Source organism: Balaenoptera acutorostrata, chromosome X, assembly GCF_949987535.1.
Source record: "Balaenoptera acutorostrata chromosome X, mBalAcu1.1, whole genome shotgun sequence".
NCBI lineage: Eukaryota > Metazoa > Chordata > Mammalia > Artiodactyla > Balaenopteridae > Balaenoptera > Balaenoptera acutorostrata.
The window spans coordinates 115,945,062-115,969,834 of record NC_080085.1 but is presented as its reverse complement, the minus strand read 5'-3'; the positions used below and the strand labels follow the sequence as shown (position 1 = coordinate 115,969,834).

Sequence of the window (24,773 nt, the reverse complement as noted above, 5' to 3'; positions counted from 1 at the left end):
CTTATTTACATCGCACTAACCGTACGTAGTGAGCCCTTCCGTCCAGCTGTCGCTGCCACACGCACCACTCTTCCACTTCGGGGGGTTATTGGTGGTAACACATTTCAACTGAAGTGTTTTAGAAGGACTCAGGTAATTATAACAAAGATAAGGACCCAGAATTTGATATATTTTCAACCCTATTTTCCCCCAAAAGAGTACTCTGGAAATGGCAAGGGTTAGAAGAGGTTTTAGGGAAAGAGGAAAAAGTCGTGAGGTGAACAAGGCAGGCTGAGAGAGACTGGTGGTGAAGAATGCTGCCTAAGTGTGTATTCAGGGCCCTACACCCTCTACATGCCTGCTTGCCCGCCTGCCTGGGGCCTGAGAAAGGTGAAGCCCCCGCCCCCCAAAAAAGAAATCAAATTGAAAAGGAGGCCTCCTAAACTTGGTCTTAGGCTTAATACTGAGGAAAAAAAGATTTGAGGATTACTTACCTTGTTGTTAGTCAAAAGGGGGCTTCGGATTTCTCCCCTGGGTGACCTAAGCTGTAATCTGTCTCTATAGCCCTCTGTTAGTACTTCTTCCATTTGTGAGGAAATTATAGTGACTGCAGAAGCTCGACTTACTTCCCCTAATCTCTTGGCAGAGAAATTAAAAAGACAACAGAAATTGCTGTTTGGCTGGAATTCTGCATGACATAGGGGGAATTGATTGGGACAAATCAATTGAAGAAAACAATCTCTATTTGAGGAGAATGCATCTTTAATCATGGTAATCCCTTTAGTAAATTGCTTTCTCTGGTGACATGGCATACCTAATTACAGTTTGCTCATTTTGATTTTCCCTTTACCGTGTTGCTTATTGCTAATGCAGTTGTGGATTTGCAGGCTGAGCAATGAACTTATTAGTGGCATTAAAAACTCAGCCAAGTGGGTCTCAGGACCAAAATGTCGCCACTTTTAGAAGTGAATGAGAAGTCACAGAACAATTATATTTCTTTGGCGCTTCCTCAGAAGACCTATTTTCCATCCCCTTAATGATTTGGATTCTCTTCTCTGAGAAGTATTCTCAATATCCTCCTAAAATTGTGAAAATAAAAATGGAATACAATAGTAAAATGGGTATAACCAAAGACCATACTGGCAGCTTATGTACTAGGATTTGCTCCACAATCCAATTTATGTAGTTTAGTGTAACATTAGTTTCCTTGATGAAAAGAAACTCTATTGCCAAATCATGTTCAGCAGTGGGTCATTGTGACTCCCAGGTCTTCTGTGGCAGTTGTGCCCAGCCAGATTTGTCATAACTTGGAAGTGCATACTTTGTTTTAAATGAATGTCAGTTTTAAAAGTAGCTGTTGCAATAGGGTGATAACATGATGATTTTTTCCCCAAAGATGCCTTAATAGCATCCTATGTCTTTGATATCCTCTACATCATCTTTTTTTATATATATAGATTTATTTTATTTATTTATTTATTGGCTGTGTTGGGCCTTCATTGCTGCGTGTGGGCTTTCTCTAGTTGCGGCGAGCGGGGGCTACTCTTTGTTGCGGTGCGGTGGCTTCTCTTGTTGCGGAGCACGGGCTCTAGGAGCGAGGGCTTCAGTAGTTGTGGCTCGCAGGCTCTAGAGCGCAGGCTCAGTAGTTGTGGTGCACGGGCTTAGTTGCTCCACGGCATGTGGGATCTTCCCGGACCAGGGCTCGAACCCGTGTCCCCTGCATTGGCAGGCGGATTCTCAACCACTGCGCCACCAGGGAAGTCCCTACATCATCTTTTTAAGAAAAAATACATTCATCTCCTTACTCTCAAAATCTTCGCCAACCAAGCTTTCCCAACTTCTGTCCTACTGTCCTGCAACTTATCTCCCATGCAGCCTCCATTCCTACATGCCAGGGTTATTCTAGGAATATACCTGAAAGAAATACACCATGTATTCAGAGGTGTATATCAGAGGATGTTCACTGCAGCATCGTTTGTGCCAGGGAGAAATTAAAAACAAACTAAATGCCTATCAGTGGGAAAATGGCTAATAGTGCCCTTATATTCATTCATACTGTGGAATTTCTTGCAGTGATTAAAAGGAATGAGGCAGTCTACATGTATTAACATGCAAAGATTTCCAAGACCTTGTAGCATATGCATATGCAAAGAAAATACATTTACCAGTCATTACCTCTGGGGAGTTGTGGAAGGGGGCATGTTGAAAAGGGGGCTTTCTTTTTTTTAACTCTATATACTCAGGTATTGTTTGAATCTTTAGCTTCAAGAATGTATTCATGTGTTGAGTAGTTTAAAAATTAACAAAATAAAAGGATTGTATCCACTGTGTGGAGGATGGTTTGCATGAAGGAGGAGACAAGGGAAGCTGTGAGTCCAGGGGAGAGATCAGGAGAACGTAACCTAAGCAGCAGTAGGAGCAAGCAGTGGCACTGATAAGGGGACGAAGTCACAAATTATTAAGAAAACAGAATTTATGGGATGTGAGAATTAATTAGACCTGGAGGATGAAAAAGGAGGAGGAATCTAGGGTGACTTGTGGGTTTCTGGGTTGGGCAACTGGTTGGCTAGTAGAGGCCTTTACTGAACTGGGTTGGGGGCAGGGCGGCAGGGGCCCACCGGAGGAAGAGCAGCTAAAGGAATAGAAATGCTATGTGGTTTGTGGCTTGTTGAGTCTGAGTTGCCTGAGAGACATCCAGGTAGAAATGACCAGGAGCAGTTAGATCTCCAGAGATGTCTGAGCAAGACATAGATTTGGGACTCCTTGGTGATAGATAAAACCAGGGCCATGGATGAGAGCGTTCAAGAAGACTTGTCAAGTGAGAAGAGTGGAGGGTCAAAGAAGAATGAGAGAACACCCATCTTTAAGAAAAACAGCCCACACAGCAGCCTGAGAATGATTAGAGGAGGGACCCGGGAGGAAGTAGTGTCAGAAAGTAAGGGGGGGGCTTCCCTGGTGGCGCAGTGGTTGAGAATCTGCCTGCCAATGCAGGGGACACGGGTTCGAGCCCTGGTCTGGGAAGATCCCACATGCCACGGAGCAACTGGGCCCGTGAGCCACAATTACTGAGCCTGCGCGTCTGGAGCCTGTGCTCCGAAACAAGAGAGGCCGCGATGGTGAGAGGCCCGTGCACCGCGATGAAGAGTGGTCCCCACTTGCCGCAACTAGAGAAAGCCCTCGCACAGAAACAAAGACTCAACACAGTCATAAATAAATAAATAAATAAATAAATAAATAAAAGAACGTGAATTTCTTTAAAAAAAAAAAAGAAAGAAAGTAAGGGGAACACCAAGTTTTAAGACAGAGAGTAGCCAACAGTATTGGATGCTGCAGAGAGCTCAAGATGAAAAGCTAAAAAGAAGCCATGGAGGGATTAACTGTAAACTGGCATGAGGGAGCTCACTGGGTAAAGCTCAATGGCTGATAAAAATGTTCTAAAATTGAATTATGATGGTTGCACACCTCACTAAATTTACTAAAATTCATTGAATTGTACACTTGAAATGTACTTGAAATGGGTGGTGTGGTATGTACTCAATAAAGTTGTTTAAAAAGTAGAAATGAGGGAAAAACAAAGAATCTATTGGAATTTAGTTTGCAGCAAGCTCTGATTCCAAGCAAAACTTTTCAGTCTAACCTCTTCTTCCTAATTGGTTGGGAAAAGCCCCATGGAATAAAGACAGGACATGCGCATTACTGATGCCACATTCCTGATCCTACCCCCACTCTCTTGCAATATCAGGAACTACTTTACGTGTTTGATTTGCTTTTCACCAAGCAATAAATATTACCACCCTATTCCCTGTCTTCCTTTGGGTAATTGCAGTATACTTGCTGTGTTTATTATTTATTCTTATTTATGTATTTATTTATTTTTAGCATATATTTCCAGTTTAGGGTGCCAGGCTATAAGACCCCAGTTCTGATCTGTTTTTGTTGTTCTTAATTGCATTTTAGTGTGTTTAAACGTGGCCTCTTTATTGGCCCTGCAAGTCCTTCACTCTGAAATCTCATCATTCATTTTCTGATACCTCTATTATGCTTATAGGCTGATGCCTTGTTCTTCTCAGTCATTTCCCTTCTTAAATTGACTTGGCCAATGAGATGTATTTGTCTTAGTTAACAGGCACATTTGCCATATTCTGTAGACAGTTAAAAAGCAATATGGAAAACTTCCGCCCTTTCTTAGTTATAAGGAACTGGGACTGCCGTTGACCCTATTTTTTTTTTTATAAATTTATTTAGTTTTGGCTGTGTTGGGTCTTCGTTGCTGCACGCAGGCTTTCTCTAGTTGCAGTGAGCAGGGGCTACTCTTCGTTGCGGTGCGCAGGCTTCTCATTGCGGTGGCTTCTCTTGTTGCGGAGCATGGGCTCTAGGTGCGTGGGCTTCAGTAGTTGTGGCTCGCGGGCTCTAGAGCGCAGGCTCAGTAGTTGTGGTGCACGGGCTCAGTTGCTCCAAGGCATGTGGGATCTTCCCAGACCAGGGATCGAACCCGTGACCCCTACATTGGCAGGTGGATTCTTAACCACTGTGCCACCAGGGAAGTCCCCCCTTTATTTTTTATTTATTTATTTTTTAATTGAAGTATAGTTGATTTACAATGCTGTGTTAGTTTCAGATATACAGCAAAGTGATTCAATTTTTTATATACACACACATACACACACACACACATATACATATATTCTTTTTCAGATTCTTTTCCATTATGGTTTATCACAGGATATTGAATATAGTTCCCTGTGCTATACAGTAGGTCCTTGTTGGTTATCTGTTTTATAGATAGTAGTGTGTATATGTTAATCCCAAACTCCTAATTTATCCCTCCTCTCCCCTTCCCCCTTTGGTAACCATAAGTTTGATTTTTATGTCTGTGGTTGACCCTATTTAATTAAAGTGTTTATCTCTTGCCAAGTGCATCTTCTTTTTATTTTGGCTCAATATCTTCCTGCTGCTTTTTATCCTCTTTTTTAGTGATCTGGCTGCCACTCTTTGTAGTAGAATTTTCCTTTTTCCGTTTTACATCTTTTTAGCTATGGGTTTGGGCCGCTTGGCATCTTTTCACCTTTCCTGGTCTCCCTTTGGGCCTGCCTACTTTGTCCTTATACCACAAAGCTATTTGTATGAGGATCATCCAGCTTTTTATCCTCAATTGCCTTCCCCTTGGGTCCTTCCAGCTTATGTCCTAATCATGTTTCCCAAATGAAATTTTCCTATCTGATGCCTCTTCTTTTCTTCCTCTGGATCATGAGTGAGAGCATTATGTGGCTGCATTGAACAAGGTGTCTACCACCTGCGAATTACTGACAATTGTTTCCTATCGATAGGAAAAACATTCCCATGGAAACAATTCCCGAGTTGGTTGCTCTGTCTTCTATATAGGCAGTGTCCTCGTATGACCATCGCATACCATATATGCACATTTCATATTGCCTGATAAATAGTCACTTTATTTCTGAGACTTAGCCCCTACCTTAGTAAGTGGGACAGATTTTGTGGTTCTTTCTCCCCACCCTAGGCAAGTCAGTAGTTACTCCCTTAAAATTATGTCTTGGTTGATAACTCTTTGGCAAACTTAAAGCCCTCTTCTCTAAGCTAGTCCTGGTCTCCAAAAGACACTGATCCCTTTCATTGAGAGAGAATCCAAAGCAGTCTCTTTAGATTCCTCTCCAGACAGTGTCTGTGTCAAAAGGAGGAATGCAAAGGTCACTTGAACCCTGTCCCTTCACCCTTCATTTCTGCCATGAGACGTCTAAAGACCTGAATGAAATCCTAGAATCTCAGGCTTGGAAGGGTCATCAGAAGCTATTTACCTTCACCCCCTCATTCGATGTTTGAATCCCTTCACCGGTATCTCTACCAAATGGCTGTCCAAACTCATGGACCACCTCCAGAGACAGATCTCACTGCCTAGGCGCAGCCTACGCAATTGTCAGATTGCACTAATTATTAGAAAGTTCTTTATTTCTTTTAAGCCCAAATCATTTCCCCCTTAAAAGAATGACAAAGCTGAGAAACAGCAGTACTGAAATGGCATGGCTAGGGGCTTCCCTGGTGGCGCAGTGGTTGAGAATCTGCCTGCTAATGCAGGGCACACGGGTTCGAGCCCTGGTCTGGGAAGATCCCACATGCGGCGGAGCAACTGGGCCCGTGAGCCACAACTACTGAGCCTGCGCGTCTGGAGCCTGTGCTCCGCAACAAGGGAGGCCACGATAGTGAGAGGCCCACGCACCGCGATGAAGAGTGGCCCCCGCTCTCCGCAACTGGAGAAAGCCCTCGCGCAGACATGAAGACCCAACACAGCCAAAAATAAAAATAAAAATAAATAAATAAAATTTTTAAAAATGGCATGGTTATGGAGCAAGAAGAATCTGAGATGAGAAAGAGAGCAGGAAAATAACAAAGGGGCTCCAATAAAGATGTTTAAAAATAAAATAAAATAAAAATAACAAAGGGGGCATGTGCAGTGCAGGGGATCCAGCAGTGCCAGACAAGGAGGTCAGTGGAGCGAGGGGGGGCAAATGAGGGAGTCTGAGCTGAGAAGCAGGAATGGTGCTGATGGGTAAACAGGAAGGCAATGGAAATGTTGATGGAAGATTAAGGAAGGAGATACTAGAACCTCTTCTAAAACAAATGGAACCCAGGTTAGAGGTTTAAATCAAACTGCAGAGGAACAGAAAAGCATCTTTAACATTCAGAATCTATCAGAGGAGTCCAGCCTTGCCCTTTGCCTAAGGATATGGAAAAGATCACTGTGGAGACAGGAGAGAATGTTTAGTAGAGCAACAACTAGACTGAAGAGAAGGGGATAATTGGACACAGGAAATGAGTTTAAAGAGCAATGGAAAGAGAACAAGAAGTGAACAGAGAAATGGAAACGGGGGGAAATAAAAACACAGAACTTTTAGGTTAAAGAATTGTATTTATTCCCATGACAGCACGTAATTGTATTTTCCTGGCAGTCATCCCACAGACCTCTGCAAGGGGAAAGGGGCGCTGGCATGTGTGACTGAAAGCGTTGAAGTCTTATTGCTTTGTACTTATTACAGCCAAGCGAGGGACTTCATTAGTGAAGCTATATTTTGATGTTGCAGAGACAGGCACTGAAATGCCAATCACCAGCAGCCCCTACACGTGGGAATCAGTGGCAATGGAAAGGACAGGGTGTGGCCCAGGGGTGCGTACATTGTGAGGCAAAGGCAAGCGTCAAAGGTATGGGAACCCAATCATGATGGTTCGAAGTGAGAAATAAATGAAACCTGCTCACCAGAAATCCTGTTTCCTGCACAGCGTGACACACAAAATGCTGGCATGTATCCCCTGCTTACATAGTAAGGCATCGAGTTCCAGGCAGCAAAAGGGAGTAAGAAAATAACCTTGTAGGGGCTTCCCTGGTGGCACAGTGGTTAAGAATTCGCCTGCCAATGCAGGGGACATGGGTTCGATCCCTGGTCCAGGAAGATCCCACATGCCGCGGAGCAACTAAGCCCGTGCACCACAACTACTGAGCCTGTGCTCTAGAGCCCGCGAGCCACAACTACTGAGCCCGCGAGCCACAACTACTGAAGCCCGCGCACCTAGAGCCTATGCTCCGCAACAAGAGAAGCCACTGCCATGAGAAGCCCACGCACCGCAACGAAGAGCAGCCCCCGCTGGCCACAACTAGAGAAAAGCCTGCACGCAGCAACGAAGACCCAACGCAGCCAAAAATAAATAAACAAGAAATAAATTTATCAAAAGAAAATAACCTTGTAGATTCCACCCACACTGAGTGCAGTGAATTGATGCTGTGGGTAATGAGAACTGCCTGTTGTCAGAGAGCTTTGGCATATAGAGGTCAGGGTTTGAGCCCTGCCGTTTGCTTCCTGCACCACCTCCACCATTGGCCCTGCCTGCGTCTTGTCTTCATCATAGCTCAGTGGGACTCCTTCCCCTAAGGAAATCATCAGTTGATGAAGATAGACTCCTTGGGAAGGGTATCTACTAGGGAGGTAGCCCTTCACCTTCATATTCTCTGTAGACTGGGGATATGTGTTCATTTGTGTGGCCATTGATTCATGCATTCATTCATTCAGTTTTTCAGTGCCTGTGCTAGCCAAGTACTGCGTGGGAGCTACAGAGAGGAGTAAGACTCGTTTCTTCCTTTGAGGGGGCTCCCAGTCTAGCTGAGTGACTAACTCTACTATGCTGCAGATTGAAATTAGTGCTATGATAGAAGTACAATCCAATTGATAATCATAGAGGGAAGTGATTCATCTGGGCTGGGGTAAGAAGGGAAGGAAGGCTTCCTGGAAGAAGTGTCATGTAAGTTGAAGCCTGAGAGAAAAAAAGAGAGAGATACCAATCCAGGCTGAGGGAACAGCATGAAGACAGACATGGGAACCTCAAAGTATACTTGCCATTTTCAGCAAATGATAAATGGGATGGTATGACAACAGTATATGGTACTTGGAGAAATATATGGGCAGTTGAAACTGGAAAGCAAGACAAGTTGAAATGGAGAAGCTTGCGAATGCCATGCTAAGGAATTAGGACTTGATCCCACATGCAGTAGGGAGCCATCAAGGATTTTGAGGAAGAGAGAAATTTAATTCAACATGGGATTGAGGAAGAGAGTACTATCTTATGCCTGCTGTCACGGAATAGAACATTCTTTCTTCCTGGACAGCAGTGGGCCATTGGAGAGGAATGGGTATCATATCTAGCTGGGGCATTGAGAACTGTGGCAGATGGGAAGTACGTGGGGAGAGAGAGGCTGAGGGAGAGAGGAGAAATGGTCACGGTCCAAAGACAGAGGAGGTGGTACCTGTGGGAATGTGAGAATGGCAGCTTACGGACAGTCCAGATCCAAAGATGGGAAGGAAGGAGGAGGGAGCCAGGATGACAATGTGTTCTTGCAAGTAAATTGAGGGGAAAATAGCCTCAATTCCCCAAATCCCATTGATGATGAGGGAGGCATTTCACAACTGGAGAGGTTTTAGGGAACAGATTTAGATGGAACAACTTAGAGAGGCTTTTCATCTTTCATTTATGAGGACACCTGCCTACTGTTGATTTCTGGCCTGTGATGTTCCCACACCCAGGCTGAGTGTTTTCAGGGACTTGTGCCATTTTGACCCATTGGCTATTGTACTAGTAACTTTCCTTTGCTGTTGGACATCGCAAGCATTTTGGTTCTCAGGTACATTTTTTGTAAGATCCACTATGGCTGATTAAAAATGGAAGATTACCAGACTTTGGGTTTTCCCATTCAAGTATATCTAAAGCCCTGTCTAAAATACTATCAAAGAGCTTTTCATTAAGCATTTTGGAGCCTGGGCTCCAAGAGACTATAAGGCTACTCCCTCACTCTCCTGACCGCCCCCCGCCCCCCAGCAATTTGATTTGGCTACAAAAAGTGGCATTTTGTGTTCTCCTTCTACATCCTCAAAGCCCAATGACGCATACCTCTGTAGCTGCATCATGCTTGAAATTTACATTATAAACAGAGCTCTGTGAATCTACACCATTAAATTTTTTAAAGTAATGAGGACAGAGTGTATTCACTCCTTCATTGATTTTTTTAAAAAGCATTTTCAGCTTAGCATCATTTGCGTGACTCACAAAAGTAAATGTAAGTTTCCTGAGGTTGTATATAAATTTCTCTTAAAATAGCCTCAGACTAAAACCCGTGACAAAAATTGCCTTCTTCTTTCATTCCCAATTGAGGAGCCATATTTGCAATTCTAAGGTAGTGCTTAAATATCCATTTTAATTCATTTGGACAACTTGACTTTCAAAGCACTGAAGGAGTACCATTTGGGGGTTGATGCTTTGGTATCAGGTACGTTCACACAACCCTCCACAAAGTAAAATGCCAGAGGAGCAGTGCACTCACACCCCCCTTAGGAACTAGGATGCACCCCGAATCCTTTGGTTTCTATAGTGTTTTAATCATGGTAAAATATATATAACAAAACATTTGTCATTTTAACCATTATGTATACAGTTCACTGGCATTAATTACACTTACAATGTGTGTGTAACCACTATTGCCAAAATTTGCCTAGTCTGCCTATTTATATTTTATGTAAATGGAATCATATGACATGTGCTATTTAGTGACTGGCTTCTTTCACTTAGCATCATGTTTTTGAAGTTCATATACCTTGTACATGTAGGAGTGTACTTCATTCCTTTCTATGACTGAAAAATATTCCATTGTATGGATAGACCACATTTTGTTTATCCATTCATCCATTGATGGACACTTGGGTTGCTTCCACCTTTTGGCTGCTGTGAATAATCTGCTATAAACATTGGCATACAGGTATCTGGTGTCTCGTACAGGTTGTTAATGCATCAGCGATAACACGAATATAGCATTTCCAAAGGCCGTCTTGAGTTGGAACTCTGGAGGCACCTTCTCGTGAAGCTTGGTTGTACAGGTATTGTGACACTGATAGCACTGCCACAATACCTCAGCACACTTAGGATGGCAGTGCTTCATTTCACTCACTGTCAAACTTCTCCAAAGGCTAATCAGTATTCAGTGAATCCACATCAGCTCCCACTCTCTTCTCAACTCAATACTCTCTGGTTTTTGACCTAAACATCCTACTGAAACTTCTCTCAAAAATCTCCCGTAACCTTCTAGTTGACACTTTCAGTAGCTTCTTCTCAATCCTTACTTTCTTTGACCTCTCTATAACATTCCACCATGCTTCTCCTCCCCTCCTCTTTAAAGTGTTCTCCTCCCTTGCCTTTTATCTATTTGTTTATTTATTTTTGGCTGTGTTGGGTCTTCATTGCTGCGCAGGCTTTCTCTAGTTGTGGCGAGCGGGTTCTACTCTTTGTTGTGGTGCGCGGGCTTCTCATTGCGGTGGCTTCTCTTGTTGTGGAGCACGGGCTCTAGAGCACACGGGCTTCAGTAGTTGTGGCTCGCAGGCTCAGTAGTTGTGGCTCACGGGCTTAGTCGCTCCGTGGCATGTGGGATCTTCCCGGACCAGGGCTCAAACCTGTGTCCCCTGCATTGGCAGGTGGATTCTTAACCACTGTGCCACCAGGAAAGTCCTTCCCTTGCCTTCTTGAAGCCTTTTCTCTGCATCTTCTCCCCTGGCCCTGGCTGAACAGTGTCTCTGTCACCAGCTGCTTGTATTCCAGTGACTCTCAAGCCCATTACTTCCCATGGGAATCAGGTAACCCCTCCTGTGGGAAGGGAAGGCTTTGAGGAACTGTGGTTCCTGTGGAGCTGTTAGGTAGCCTCAGGTGAGAAGGATCTGTAGCCATGTGAGTAACCGTCGTGACACTCCTGTGGAAGGTGATGATAATTCTAGGACCGGTGGAGGAAGGCCAGCACCACACCACCCACTCACACTGTCACACTTTCCAGGATGGAGCCGTTCTGTTTCTGGGAAGATGACTTGACTCATGATGTACCTAAACAAGCATAGTAGTGGCCCACATCATAATAAGATTCTACAGTAAAATGATCTGATTTCCAAAGGGATTACGTGGTATTTTTTATTGTTCCTTTCTCAATGGCTGGACGCAATAGTGAAGCATAGTTCGTGGCTGAATCCCCTGGACACCGTTTTGTATTAGACGCTAAGCAGGCTGAGCCCCAGTTAAGGGCAATTACCATGGCGTTCCCCTCTTGACAAGGAAGTTGTCATCAAGAAAGCTACCTTAAGCCACTAATCAGGACTATGTGAGTCAGAATGCCCAGCTTTGGGAGTGTACCAAGCCCAGGTGACTCAGGTGTCCCAGCAGTGCTTTTAAGACCTTGCCACCTAAGTACCCCATACAGGCAGTGAAGAGTGGGAATGAACACCTGTTCCTGAGGATCTGGGACATAACCTCAAGGTCCTAGTAAACAGGAAATATCTTATGAAGTCTTAGATGAGTTTGCAGATAGCGCACTTTTGCTCCATCATACAGCCTTGCATGTTTCAGTATAAAGTAGTGTGCTTTTGCCCTAAATCCCAGGGAAGAAGCATGCCATGGCTTCACGTACCCACAGCCCACTGCAGTGTAACCTGAAGGTACACCCACCCCAGACCGAGAAACAGAGCCTATAGGAAGAGAGGCCATGCCTATGCTAGTGGCAGAATCAATTGTATTCTTTCAACATCCCAGCATTGTAACTGAGGGTATTTGCAGGCTGGAATTAGCTGTAAGAAATGAAGTGGGCATCTCATTGCCCCAGCCCTCTTCCAGGAGAGGCGATTGGATCATTCCCAGAATTTACAGTCATTTAGCTGGCAAAATTGGCAGCTCGCTTGTCAAGGAGGCATGTTGTGAAATGGGCCCTAAAAGGAGTCCCATTAGACCAATTAAAACCAGAGGCCTCAAGTATGCCATTTCCCCCTCGTCTGATCTATGAAGAAGAAAATCTAGACTCCCGCAGACCTGAGGCTCATTAACAAAGTCACTTTCCTCTGCTTTCAAGTCCACGTAGTCATTTCACACCTGAAAGTTCAGAAAGGTTGACGGGGCGGAGGCGGGGGGGGGATTGATGGGGCAGGAAGGAAGGTTGTGTTGAGGGGAGGACAAGGAAACCAAGATCTATTGGGGATTCAGAAGCAAATGGCGGGGCCCGAAGGCCTCTGTGGGAAGGGGCAGCAAAGTGAGCAGTAGTGCAATGAACACGATTTCTAGTGCTTTCCCCAACTTCAGCCTCTGGGGTCTACCAAGCAATGTACTGAAGGTTTCGCATATTCACGTCCTGGGGGCCAACTGTGCACAGCAAATACAAAACGCAGGGAGAGCAGTATTGCTCTGTTGCCATATTAGGGCCAGACTGAAGCCATCTGCTGGTGCAGGCTTGGCAAGCAGCAGCGTTCGCTCCTCTGGTAGTGTGATGGCAGCTCTTCTTCCAGGCTGCCCCGTGGAGTTCGCCCGCTGGTGTGGGTAAGGCCCCTGTAGCAGCGCCTTGCCCCGCTTGATGCCCACGCCATCAGAGGGTGAGCATTAGAATCCTATTAGGGCTTCCCTGGTGGCGCAGTGGTTGAGAATCTGCCTGCTAATGCAGGGGACACGGGTTTGAGCCCTGGTCTGGGAAGATCCCACATGCCGCGGAGCAGCTGGGCCCGTGAGCCACAATTGCTGAGCCTGCGCGTCTGGAGCCTGTGCCCCGCGACGGGAGGGGCCGCGATAGAGAAAGGCCCGCGCACCGCGATGAAGAGCGGTCCCCGCACCGCGATGAAGAGTGGCCCCCGCTTGCCGCAACTGGAGAAAGCCCTCGCACGAACCGAAGACCCAACACAGCCAAAAATAAATAAATAAATAAATAAATAAGAAAATCCTTTAAAAAAAAAAAAAAGAATCCTATTATATGCTCAAGACCCCGGTGGCTCTGTAAGGGCCCAAAGGCTCGTCTCGCTGGCTGACAGATTTTCCCTGGCTGCCTGTGTAGCCCAGGCCCAGCAACTTCTCCCCCAAAGCTTGGTGTGCCCTGCCTTTAGTAGATGTTATTATGCCAGGGTTTAAAGGAAACAAAAACGGTCCAGTGTGGATTTATTTATGGCCAGGGTCTCTTATCCACAATTAGACCAGCTTAAGAAGAAAGAGGATTCAGAATTTGGTAGCTGGTGAACATCACCAGAACGACTCACATCCCAAGGGAAGCAACTGACCGCCTCTGCCTGCTTATAGGTGCTCTGGTGGGGGCAGCCCCCTTGGCTGCTGTGGGTAGAGGAATGATTGCAGCCTGGGCAGACGACGCTCCTCACTGGGACCCAGGAGCCTTGGAATCAGAGAGGAACAGAACTACTGATAGAAGGAAATTTAGAGTTCATCTAGTTCAATACCCCGATTTAGCAAAATGGGGTGACTGAGGCCCAGAGGAGAGGGAAATGACTTGCCAAGGGTGAAACAGTAACTCAGTGACTGAGCCTGGCCTGGAACCCAGGGCTCCAGACCCCCAGGAGGTGCCCTCTTCCTTAGGAACTCTCCTAGGAGACTGAATAACTAAGCGCGGGGGGGCGGGGGGGGCGGGGGGGCCCTCCCCACTGAGTGCTTCATCCAATGCAGAAAAACTTTTCCACATGAAGTGCAGACCTTAATGACTGATGATCATTTAAAGGGATTATCTAATCTGCAACACAAAGGATTTAAGAGCAAAATGAGAGTCAGGGCTGAGTGTATAATTAGTACAGATTGTTGGGTCTAACCCACTGGGTGTAGTTAAACTGATTACAAATAGAAACAGATTTTTGGATTTAGCATGAAAATTTCCTTGCTGGCCCAAAAGGTTCTCACTGACGTTCAGCTGCAAGACAAAAGACAATTTGTGCGCGTTTTACGATATGTACCTAACCAAACAAAGATATATTCTGGAAAATCACTGATAAACATAAAAATATGAGTGATTTAAGAGTATGGTTTGTGGTTATTCCCATAAGGCATCTGGTTCGTAGCAAAATGAGAAGGCTTTGGGTTTGGTGTAGATTTAGCTTCTTTGTAGGTTTTTAATTTTTTTTTTTTTAATATTTGCTACTGGCTGATCCCCAGATACTGTTCCCACAGGCTTCTTGTTTTTCCCAAGACAACATGTCTGACAAGTCTCTCCCGCCCACTTAGGGCTGTCCTCCAAACTGTTAACAGTGATTTCTGAAAAACACAAAACAGATTGTGTGGATTCCTTACTTAAAAACCTGCAGTGTCTCCCTATTGCCCACAGGAGAAAGTCTTAGCATTCCTAATCCACCATGATTTGGCCCTTACTTACTTGTCCTTCCTGCCCTACCTTTTATCACCCGCCAGGCAACACACACACACCACAACGATGTGAACGCTACATTCCTTCCCTCCGTAGAGGCTACTTGCTCCTACTGAGTATGCCCTATCGACGTTCTCAGATATTAATTATTTTTCTCAAGCTGAACCCTCTGCCTGAAATGCATAACCATCTCATTCAGCCCTGCCATAGTTCCACCCATCCTTCATGGTGCAGGTTATGGCCCAATTGTCCCAAGAAGCCTTCCCAGAACCTTCTTTTATTTGGAATTTTTCTCTCTCCTTTCTGTCACCCTGGTGTTTCGCTTGTGCCTTTATCCGAACCCTTTCTGCTTTCTGCCAACTGTCTTGTTGGTTTGTCTATTGGTCTGTTTTCCTTGCCAGACTGTGGGATTCCTGAAGGCAGACACTAAGTCTTTCTCCAAGCTTCTAGCTCAATGCTTGGGCCATAGTAGGCTACTGTTAAGTTTGTTGAATTAAATTGGATTATATTTCTCCCGTCCAGGAATGTCCATAGTTATCTTCAACCAAAACCCTATTTCCTCTGTGTCCCATAGTGCTTCCTTGTCATGCTAAGCTGTCCCCTTCATCTCTAATCTCCATGATGGTGGCCCAGGCCCAGAGTGTGTCTTTGCTGGAACTCCCATCAGTATCAGCCACAGGAACCCAGCTGTAGGGTTGGGTGATAAAGCTTTGCTGCAGCTGAGCGGGAAGCCTCGGGAAACCTGTAGCCACAGCTTAGGAAGTACTAGAAGGTATTATTCTGAATATTCCTTGGGTCATTTGGAGGTAGAAGACTTGGCCCAGCTTTGTGCCAGGGGTGCATGATGGCCTTGGCCATCATTGCTGATTGCTTCAGGTAAACAGAACTGATATAATGCCCATTTGGGGTCCCCAAACCTAGAGCTCTTTTCAGTATTTCACAAAGCTTAATAAAGCTACTTAATCAAGTTTGTGATCAGTTCTATGTGGAAACACTGACTTCTCTCATATGCTATTTTTTTGATGTACAGTTGATTTATACTGTTGTGTTAGTTTCTGCTGTACAGCAAAGTGATTCAGTTATACACATATATACATTTTTTAATATTCTTTTCCACTATGGCATACCACAGGATATTGGATATAGTGCCCTGTGCTATACAGTAGACCTTGTTGTTTATCCATTCTGTATATAAATAGTTTGCATCTGCTAACCCCAAACTCCCAATCCATCCCTCCCCCCATCCCCCTCGTCCTTGGCAACCACAAGTCTGTTCTCTATGTCTGCAAGTCTGTTTCTGTTTTGTAGATGGGTTCATTTGTGTCATATTTTAGATTCCACACATGTAAGTGATATCATTGGTATTTGTATTTCTCTTTCTGACTTATTTAGTATGATAATCTCTAAGTCCATCAATGTTGCTGCAAGAGGCATTATTTCATTCTTTTTCATTGCTGCATAGTATTCTGTCATATATATGTACCACATCTCCTTTCTTAGCTTTTCTTTTTAAATTTTATTGAAGTATAGTTGATTTACAATGTTGTGTTAATTTCTGCTGTACAGAGTGATTCAGTTATACATATATATATATCTATTCATTTTAGTATTCTTTTCCATTTTGTTTTATTGCAGGATACTGAATATAGTTCCCTCTGCTGTACAGTAGGACCTTGTTGTTTATCCATCCTATATATAATAGTTTGTGTCTGCTAATCCCAAACTCCCAATCCTTCCCTCCCCCACCCCTCCTCCCCCACCCCTCCTCCCCCTTGGCAACCATAAGTTTGTTTTCTATGTCTCTGAGTCTGTTTCTGTGTTGTAAATAAGTTTATTTGTATCATTTTTTTTAGATTCTACATATAAGTGATATCATATGATATTTGTCTTTCTCTGTCTGACTTACTTCACTTAGTATGATAATCTCTAGGTCCATCCATGTTGCTACAAATGGCATTACTTCATTTTCTTAAATTTAAAAAAAAAATTTTCTTGGAGTACAGTTGATTTACAATGTTGTGTTTGTTTCCGCTGTACAACAAAGGGAATGAGTTATACATATACATATATCCACTCTTTTTTAGATTCTTTTCCCATATAGGCCATTACAGAGTACTGAGTAGAGTTCCCTGTACTATACAGCAGGTCCTTATTATATATTTTACATATAGTAGTGTGTATATGTCAATCCCAGTCTTCCAAGTTATCCCTCCCCCCTCTTACCCCCTGGTAACTATAAGTTTATTTTCTACATCTGTAACTCTGTTTTGCAGATAAGTTCATTTGTACCCTATTTTTTAGATTCCACATATAAGCGATATCATACGATATTTGTCTTTCTCTGACTTAGTATGACAATCTGTAGGTCCATCCATGTTGCTGCAAATGGCATTATTTCATTCTTATTTATGGCTGAGTAATATTCGATTGTATATATGTACCACATCTTCTTTATCCATTCATCTGTCAATGAACATTTAGGTTGCTTCCATGTCTTAGCTATTGTAAATAGTGCTGCAATAAACATTGGGGTGCATGTATCTTTTCGAATTATGGTTTTCTCCACATATATGCCCAGGAGTGGGATTGCTGGATCATATGGCAACTCTGTTTTTAGTTTTTTAAGGAACCTCCATACTGTTCTCCATAGTGGCTGTACCAGTTTACATTCCCACCAACAGTGTAGGAGGGTTCCCTTTTCTCCACACCCTCTCCAGCATTTATTGTTTGTAGATTTTTTGATGATGGCCATTCTGACCGGTATGAGGTGATACCTCATTGTAGTTTTGATTTGCATTTTTCTAATAATTAGTGATGTTGAGCATCTTTTCATGGGTTTTTTTAACCATCTATGTCTTCTTTGGAGAAATGTCTATTTAGATCTTCCACCTATTTTTTGATTGGGTTGTTTTCTTGTTGTTGAGTTGTATGAGCTGTTTGGATATTTTGGAAATTAAGCCCTTGTCCGTCACATCATTTGCAAATATTTTCTCCCAGTCTGTAGGTTGTCTTTTCGTTTTATTTCATGTGTTTTTTAGTTATCTTTGGCAGGATATTTTCCCTGAGTTTTTTTTTTTTTTCCAAGAAGGAACCCATTACTATTTACTCACTGCAGTATACTTGGTATATGTACAAAATTTTTCAATTTGTATATGATATAGCTCCATATGAGGTTCAGAGTCAGCCCTGCATTCAAAGAACACCTCTGCCACTTACCAGCTGTGTAAATACAGGCAAAAAAAGTAACCTGAGCTTGAGCTTCCTCATCAGTAAAATGGGAATTATAATACCTACTTCATAACATTACTGAGAAGGTTCGATTACATGAGATCATGTATATAAAGGGCTTAGCACAGTGCCTGGCACACAGTGAGGACTCAATAACTGGTAGTCATTTTTATAATTTCAAAACATGGGTTCCAAGAGATAGGCATAACAAAAGAGGTATTTGGTGGCAAAAAGATGAGAAACTACTGGATCTAACATAACTGCTGGGTTTTCCATAACTGCTCTAGTAGACAAAACTGTGCAGTGTTCATGGATTATTTGAAGAGCAAGGTAAATAGTGGAGGAGCTGAGTGGTCACATTAGTAGACGTTGTTTGCTTAATCCTGATGTTAGGCAAGGGGGATATCTGGAAAAGGAATCTGAAGGCGCTGCTGAAAGTGCTCTCATTCAGGTCAGCCCGAAAAATACTCCTCTTCATTTAAGTTGAGAAGTCGCCATGAGACTCAAGGCTGGGCTTTCAACAGATCCAGCCATATGTGTTCTCGACTTTGGTGAAATCCGATCGGGACCTAAGCCTGCGCTATCCTTGCCGACTGACAGCTGACCTCGGCCTGCTCTGTGCGCCCTGCACCGTTCACCTTTCAGAGAAAGAGGTCTGATTTCCAAGTAGAGCATTGCTCTTTGTTCTTTTTCTCTTTGATTTTCTTTGTATCTATTTATTCTGGGGGGAGAGGGAATGGATATTAGTCTACCGATTCACTTTTCCCTCAGTAAGAGGGTTCCCTGGAAATTTTGATTTGCATTATTATCATCAGCACTCAAGAAGAAACACTTTCTCAGCTTCAGAAGAGCAAAATGTGGTCAGATTCATATATATTAAAAGTTAGGACATCATTTCCTTGTACAGCAATGAAAAATAAGTATAGTTAGTAACAAAATAGAAAAATTACTTGTATCAAATGTGATAAGCAAAGGACTCAATAAAATATATATTCAGATTAATAGGGAAAATATCAATACCCATTAGGTAAGAAGGCAAAGGATATAAACTGTTATTCACTGAGAACTAAAACACAGAAAAAGTTCATCTATACTAGTAATCAAATACACTCAAATTAAAGAAACTTTGAGATATCATCTTATACAGACTACAGTATCTTTTATTGGTTCCCTCATCATTGCTGGTGGCATTATAAACTGCAGTAGCCCTTTGGAAAGTAGTGTTGCGGGCCGTGTAATCAGATCCTCTGGCTTTGATCACCTTGACCTTGCTGCCTGCTCTAAGGAATGCCAGCCTCACAGCAGCCGTGGTCCTGGGCCCTGCTCTGCACACATCCTGGACCAGCTGAGTCCTTACACTTTCTTCCTGTGACTTACTTACTGCGTGTTTCATCCCCTGTAAGAGGAGCTCTTCCTTCCTCTTCCTTCCTTCCTTCTGCAGAATCCCTGTCATTTCCTCTGTGCCTGTTGCTATGCATCTCCATGTCCCCAAGGGATCTTTCTGGCTCCATTGGCCACAGGACAGTTGGCTACTGAGGTCACTCACATCACATCACCTTCACAAGCTATTGAAATAGAAACAAACATTGGTGACCGAGTCCAGAAAAGCCAAGGGAGTAGATTTGAACTCTAAATCTGGAAAAGCAAATCTAAAAGAAACTGAGCCCTGGGCCAGGACCAGCTGTCTTTAATTTCCTGACAAACCACTATCTACTTAGATTTACCCTTTGGGAGATTTTCGCGTTAGGCCAACCCCAATACCCCAATTTCTTTTCAGAATCATGAGCATATCTCATAAACGGTAGGCAGTCGAAGAAACAGGACCCTTACCCATTAGCCTTTCCTTAGTCTTAAATTCTATGCATTATATTGGGCTGGCCCAAAAGTTTGGGTCTTTCCACTTACAGAAAAACCCAAACGAACTTTTTGGCCAACCCAATATCCTGTGTGGGTGTGGATATGTGTGTTAGGGGTGGGCGGTGAAAAGACCATATAGATAAAAGAAATATTTCTGAGAAAAATAAAACAACTTCCAATGGCAAACTACCCTATCATCAACTCTAACGCAAGGCCTCCCAGGGGAAAATCTGAACGGGGTGCAGGGCCCAGGAAAGGTACCCTGGGAGACTACCACATCCCCTCTCCCACCAACACACACACACACACACACACACACACACACGCACAAGGACACGCATGTAGTCACCCACATGGCACCTTACGTTTGGAGACCTGTGAGATCTGGTGAAAATGACCTTCAAGCGTGGCCTTGCCAGGTGGGACATGTGGAAAGGGCCGGTGTGCACTCCGGGGTGTGGGTGGAGCCAAAGGTGGGAGGAGAGCAGCCAGTTCGCCCCCTGTTGGTGGGATCTCTGGCAGGAGCACCAGTAGCCATCTTCCTCGGGCGGGCCCCGCACATAACACCCCTGGCTTCTTCCCATCTCCTGGCGGCCTTCCCTTCAGCGAAAGGAAGAAATCAAAGCTGGGGCATCCCAGCAGTGCAGACAAGCGCTTGGGCCGTGAAGGGTGCAAACCTGAGGCTGTTGGTAAGCCTGTATTTAAATTCTTTCCTTTCTTTCGGCAGAACTGGCTTATGATCTGGACGTGGACGATGCTCCTGGAAGCAAGCAACATGTGAATCAGAAGGACAATGAGATAGTTGCCTCTCACAACCTCGGGAACGGCCCTTCCCCACTGAAGATTCTCACCAGCTTGGCAATCTCCGTGGTGTGCTCTTTCCTCCTGGTGCACTGACTGCCAAGGTCACCGCACACGTGCTGCCCTTCAGCACCCTGTGGTCTCCCTCTATAAAGGGAACCGCCTTTTTCTTTTTTTCTATTTTTTTTATCTTATATACCTCCTCCAGCCATTAAGTAGAAGACTAACCATGAGTTACGTTTTCGAAAATCAAATGGTATCTTTATGAGGACGGTAAATTTTAGTGGTAGTATAGATTGTCCTTTTGCAACGAAAAAAAAATTCAAATTGTGCCAAATTATTTTCCTATGTTTGGCTGCTAGAACATGGTTACCATGTCTTTCTCTCTGTCTTTCCCTTTGCATGGATTTCTTTGGAAAAAAAATAAATGCTCAAATAAAAATGCGTTGAGTCTTTTTTGTAAGCCCACGTTCATGGTGACCATGCAATGCTTTCCCCCTCCTCACCTAGCTTTCTACTCAGTATAAGAAAATCCCCCTCCCTCCCTGCCTACCTTTTGGGTATCAATCTTGGCTCCAAGCTCCAGTCAAAACCAGTCTGTCCCAACACACACCCAATCCATAATCTCCATTTACAAACAGGGTAGAGTATCTGGCCTATGAAACTAAAGGCATCTCAGAAAAGTGCCCCTGTCTCTCTCTACAAATTTCACTTCGCTGAAAATGTTTTGCCCAACTAGAAATCCTCTGTATGGATCATGTACACAATTAATATCCTTCCTTCCCCCGACCCAGAGAGGGGAGCCCCAATAGTCCAAAGTAATTCCCCAAGCTTCTTTGCTCCCTGTCTCCCTTCTCCAGGGGCTGCCACATGGCAGGGCCGGCAGTTGCCCTGGGTCAGGTTGCAGAGGTTGTCACCGGGAAACCTGGGATTTATAGGAAGCAACACGGCTCTTGGCCTCAGACGGGCTCCTTCAACAGTCGTTTGTTCCACAACTAGGCCTTGCGTACCTGTTGGCTGTCAGGCACTGTACCAGCTGCTGGAGATGATACAAAACTAAACAGATTGGATCCCTGCTCTCATGGAGCCGAAGGTCTGACACCAATACTAATTCCAATATCAGCTTTCTGTCAATTGTAGGTCCAGTGTTATTACTTAAGACTGCTTTTTACACATACGGCACACAAGCAATAATGATGCTGATGCTGATCTTTGAACGTTCCGCTGCCAAAGATCCTCAGGAATGACCGACTTGCCACCGTTTCCAATGCCTGGCTTATTGTCCACTTGCCAGGGCGGGTCACCAGAAACGTTGACTCTAATGAGTGGGAACTCAACTCCCACCTGAGGGCTAAGAGGGGCGAAGCTGAAGGAGGAGGAGAGAGAGGGGCTGAGGCACAGGGCCAGAGTATGAGTCAAGGTCACGGAAGGACTGGAATGTCCCCTTTGACACTGGGAGGCGGGCCCAGCCAGGCGCTCCCATTTCTGCCCGGTGGCAGGAGGTGGCAGGAGGTGAGCCCGCGGGTAGCAGGCAGGGGAGTTTCTTATAACTTATCTTTTCCCCTCCGGCTGTCACCAACACACTTTCATCAAGGTCTCCTGCGGAGCACAAGTTCCCGATAGCCATTTTCATCCTTTGCAGAAATTTTTGCAAATGCCAATTAGAAATGTGTGTGTGTGTACAGGGGGGAGAAATTTTTTTCTTGCCAAGGCCACACATTTTGGAAGTCCTCTTTTGGAATTGCTGTTGAGCCAGTTTATGTACATACAAGAAAATCAGCCCCATTTCTTTAGAGTCAAACCTTGTTTGGAACCCAAAATGATGTTCTTCAGCTTGATCAACCACCTCATTCACTATATTTGCTGCCAAGTAGTTTTTAGCTGTCTCCCAAAATCAAATTTACCTTCAAGAAACAAAGGCCTCCCTGAGATGATTCCAAAGACTATGCTATGGGATATGGAGGGTTTTTTTCCCCCCAAAAATGTTCTACAATATTTGAGGACACTGTACATCTTGGAAGGACACAGCATTGGTTTGAATATAGAAGGTCTGCTACGTTTGCCAAGAAACCAACAAAATAAGCTCATTGCTTTTTATTCATTTTTATATGTTTAGAAATAAATATATTGACTCTGAAAGTTTCACATTAAAAATAGATGGGGCTTCCCTGGTGGCGCAGTGGTTGAGAATCTGCCTGCCAATGCAGGGGACACGGGTTCGAGCCCTGGTCTGGGAAGATCCCACATGCCGCGGAGCAACTAGGCCCGTGAGCCACAATTACTGAGCCTGCGCGTCTGGAGCCTGTGCTCCACAACAGGAGAGGCTGCAACAGTGAGAGGCTCGCGCACCGCGATGAAGAGTGGCCCCCGCTTGCCATAACTGGAGAAAGCCCTCGCACAGAAACGAAGACCCAACACAGCCATAAATAAATAAATAAATAAATAAAATTTAAAAAAAAATAGATGGAAGAGAGCAAGATGGCAGAGTAGGAGGACACAGAATTCACCTCCCCCCAAAAAACACATCAATAATACATCTACGTTTAGAGCGATTCTCACTGAAAACTTATGAGACTGACACAGAGGCTCTTGTACAACAAAGGCTATAAGAAAGATCCACACAGAATCAGGTAGGAAGGGAAGAGAAGTGATCAGGTTGGGACCTATGTCCCTGGGAGGGGACACAGAATGGGGAGGGAGGTTACAAGGGCAGAGATCCTCCCTGGGGAGTGAGCAGTTCCATCCACATATTAGGTGCTCAAGCCCTGGGGTCCAACATCAGGAAGAAGAGTCCCCTTAGCTGGTTAGAAAACCAGTGGGACTAACAGGAGGGCTGCAGGAAACCTAGACCCTGCTAGTGAAGAGCACACACACACTTGCTTACTCCTGAAACAAGGCAGAAAAAAAGAGTGAAAGTGCACGAGATTCTGGCTGGTTTCCCACGACCACTCCAGTGAGCACCCCAGCCTGAGCCAAGCATTCACTATGCCCACTTGCTTCACAATGCAGCTCCACACTAGGACAAAGTCTTCCACGAGAGGAGTGATCAATTATGAGGGATCTGAACAGGGTGGGAGCAGCCATTACTAGTGCTTACAGAGGCAGTGCATCAGAAGTGGTCCCAGACTCTGACTGGCCAGGCAGCACAGCCCACGCCCAGATGCACACCATGCACCCACACCTGCCCCTCTTCCTCCAGCATTGTTCCCTTCTGGGGCAAGGGTTCTGGTGCTGGGAGTAGGGAGGGTGCACCCTTAGAAGGAATGGAGCCAGCTCGGACTCAAACTTCAGGGCTTCTGCTCCAGCAACTTGGGACCTGACCACCCCCCCCAGTAGGTTGTTGGCCACTAAGCAAAGAAGTCCCAGATCATAGCTGGCTCTGGTTCTAGCCCCTCCATCTCCAGCTCCACCTCTCATCAAAGTAATAGCTGCCAGCACACCCTGGGTAAAGACATAACTTGTGCTCATGTCAGATCCAGCTCCTCCACCAAAGCCTCTGGGCACACGCATAGAGACACTCCCACACAGGGACGCACCTTCAAGACCACAACAGGTAACTCTTTCATTACGTCTAATTTCATAGAGACAGAGAAAGTTAAGCAAAATAAAAAGCAGAGAAATTTGTTTCCATTGACAAAACAAGAGAAAACCCCTGAAAAAAGAACTAATGAAACAAAAGTAAATAACCTACCAGATACAGAGTTCAAAACATGAGTCATAAGAATGCTAACTGAATTAGAGAAAAGAATAGATGAACAGAGTGAGAATTTTAACGAGGAACTAGAAAGTGTAAAAAAGAACCAGTTAGAACTGAAAAATACAACAAATGAAGTGAAAAACACACTAGAAGGAATTAATAGACTACGTGATACAGAAGAACACATAAGTGATCTGGAAGATAGAATAGTGGAAAGCACCCAATAAGAACAGCAAAAAGAAGAACAAATTTAAAAAATGAGAAAAGTTTAAGGGACCTCTGCAGCAACATAAAGTATACCAACATTTGCATTATAGGAGTCTCAGAAGGAGAAGAAAGAGAGAAAAGGGTAAAAAATGTACTTGATGAAATTATGACTGAAAACTTCCAAAACCTGAAGTAGGAAAAAGATATCCAGGTACTAGAAGCACAGAGGCTCCCAAACAAGATGAACCCAAACAGACCTACACCATGACAAATCATAATTAAAATGGCAAAAGTTAGAGATAA

The 24,773-nt window shown here is 44.3% G+C and overlaps 1 protein-coding gene across 1 annotated transcript in view; it reads left to right on the top strand.

Annotated features, from left to right (window-relative positions):
* Window positions 1-21,001, top strand: part of GPC3 (glypican 3) — a 430,336-nt gene extending 409,335 nt beyond the window's left edge. The window contains exon 8 of the mRNA XM_057538135.1: window positions 20,493-21,001. Within this exon, the coding sequence (XP_057394118.1) occupies window positions 20,493-20,662 (170 nt within the window). The 3' untranslated portion in view covers window positions 20,663-21,001. The remainder of the gene's footprint in view (window positions 1-20,492) is intronic.
* The last annotated feature ends 3,772 nt before the right edge of the window (window positions 21,002-24,773 follow it).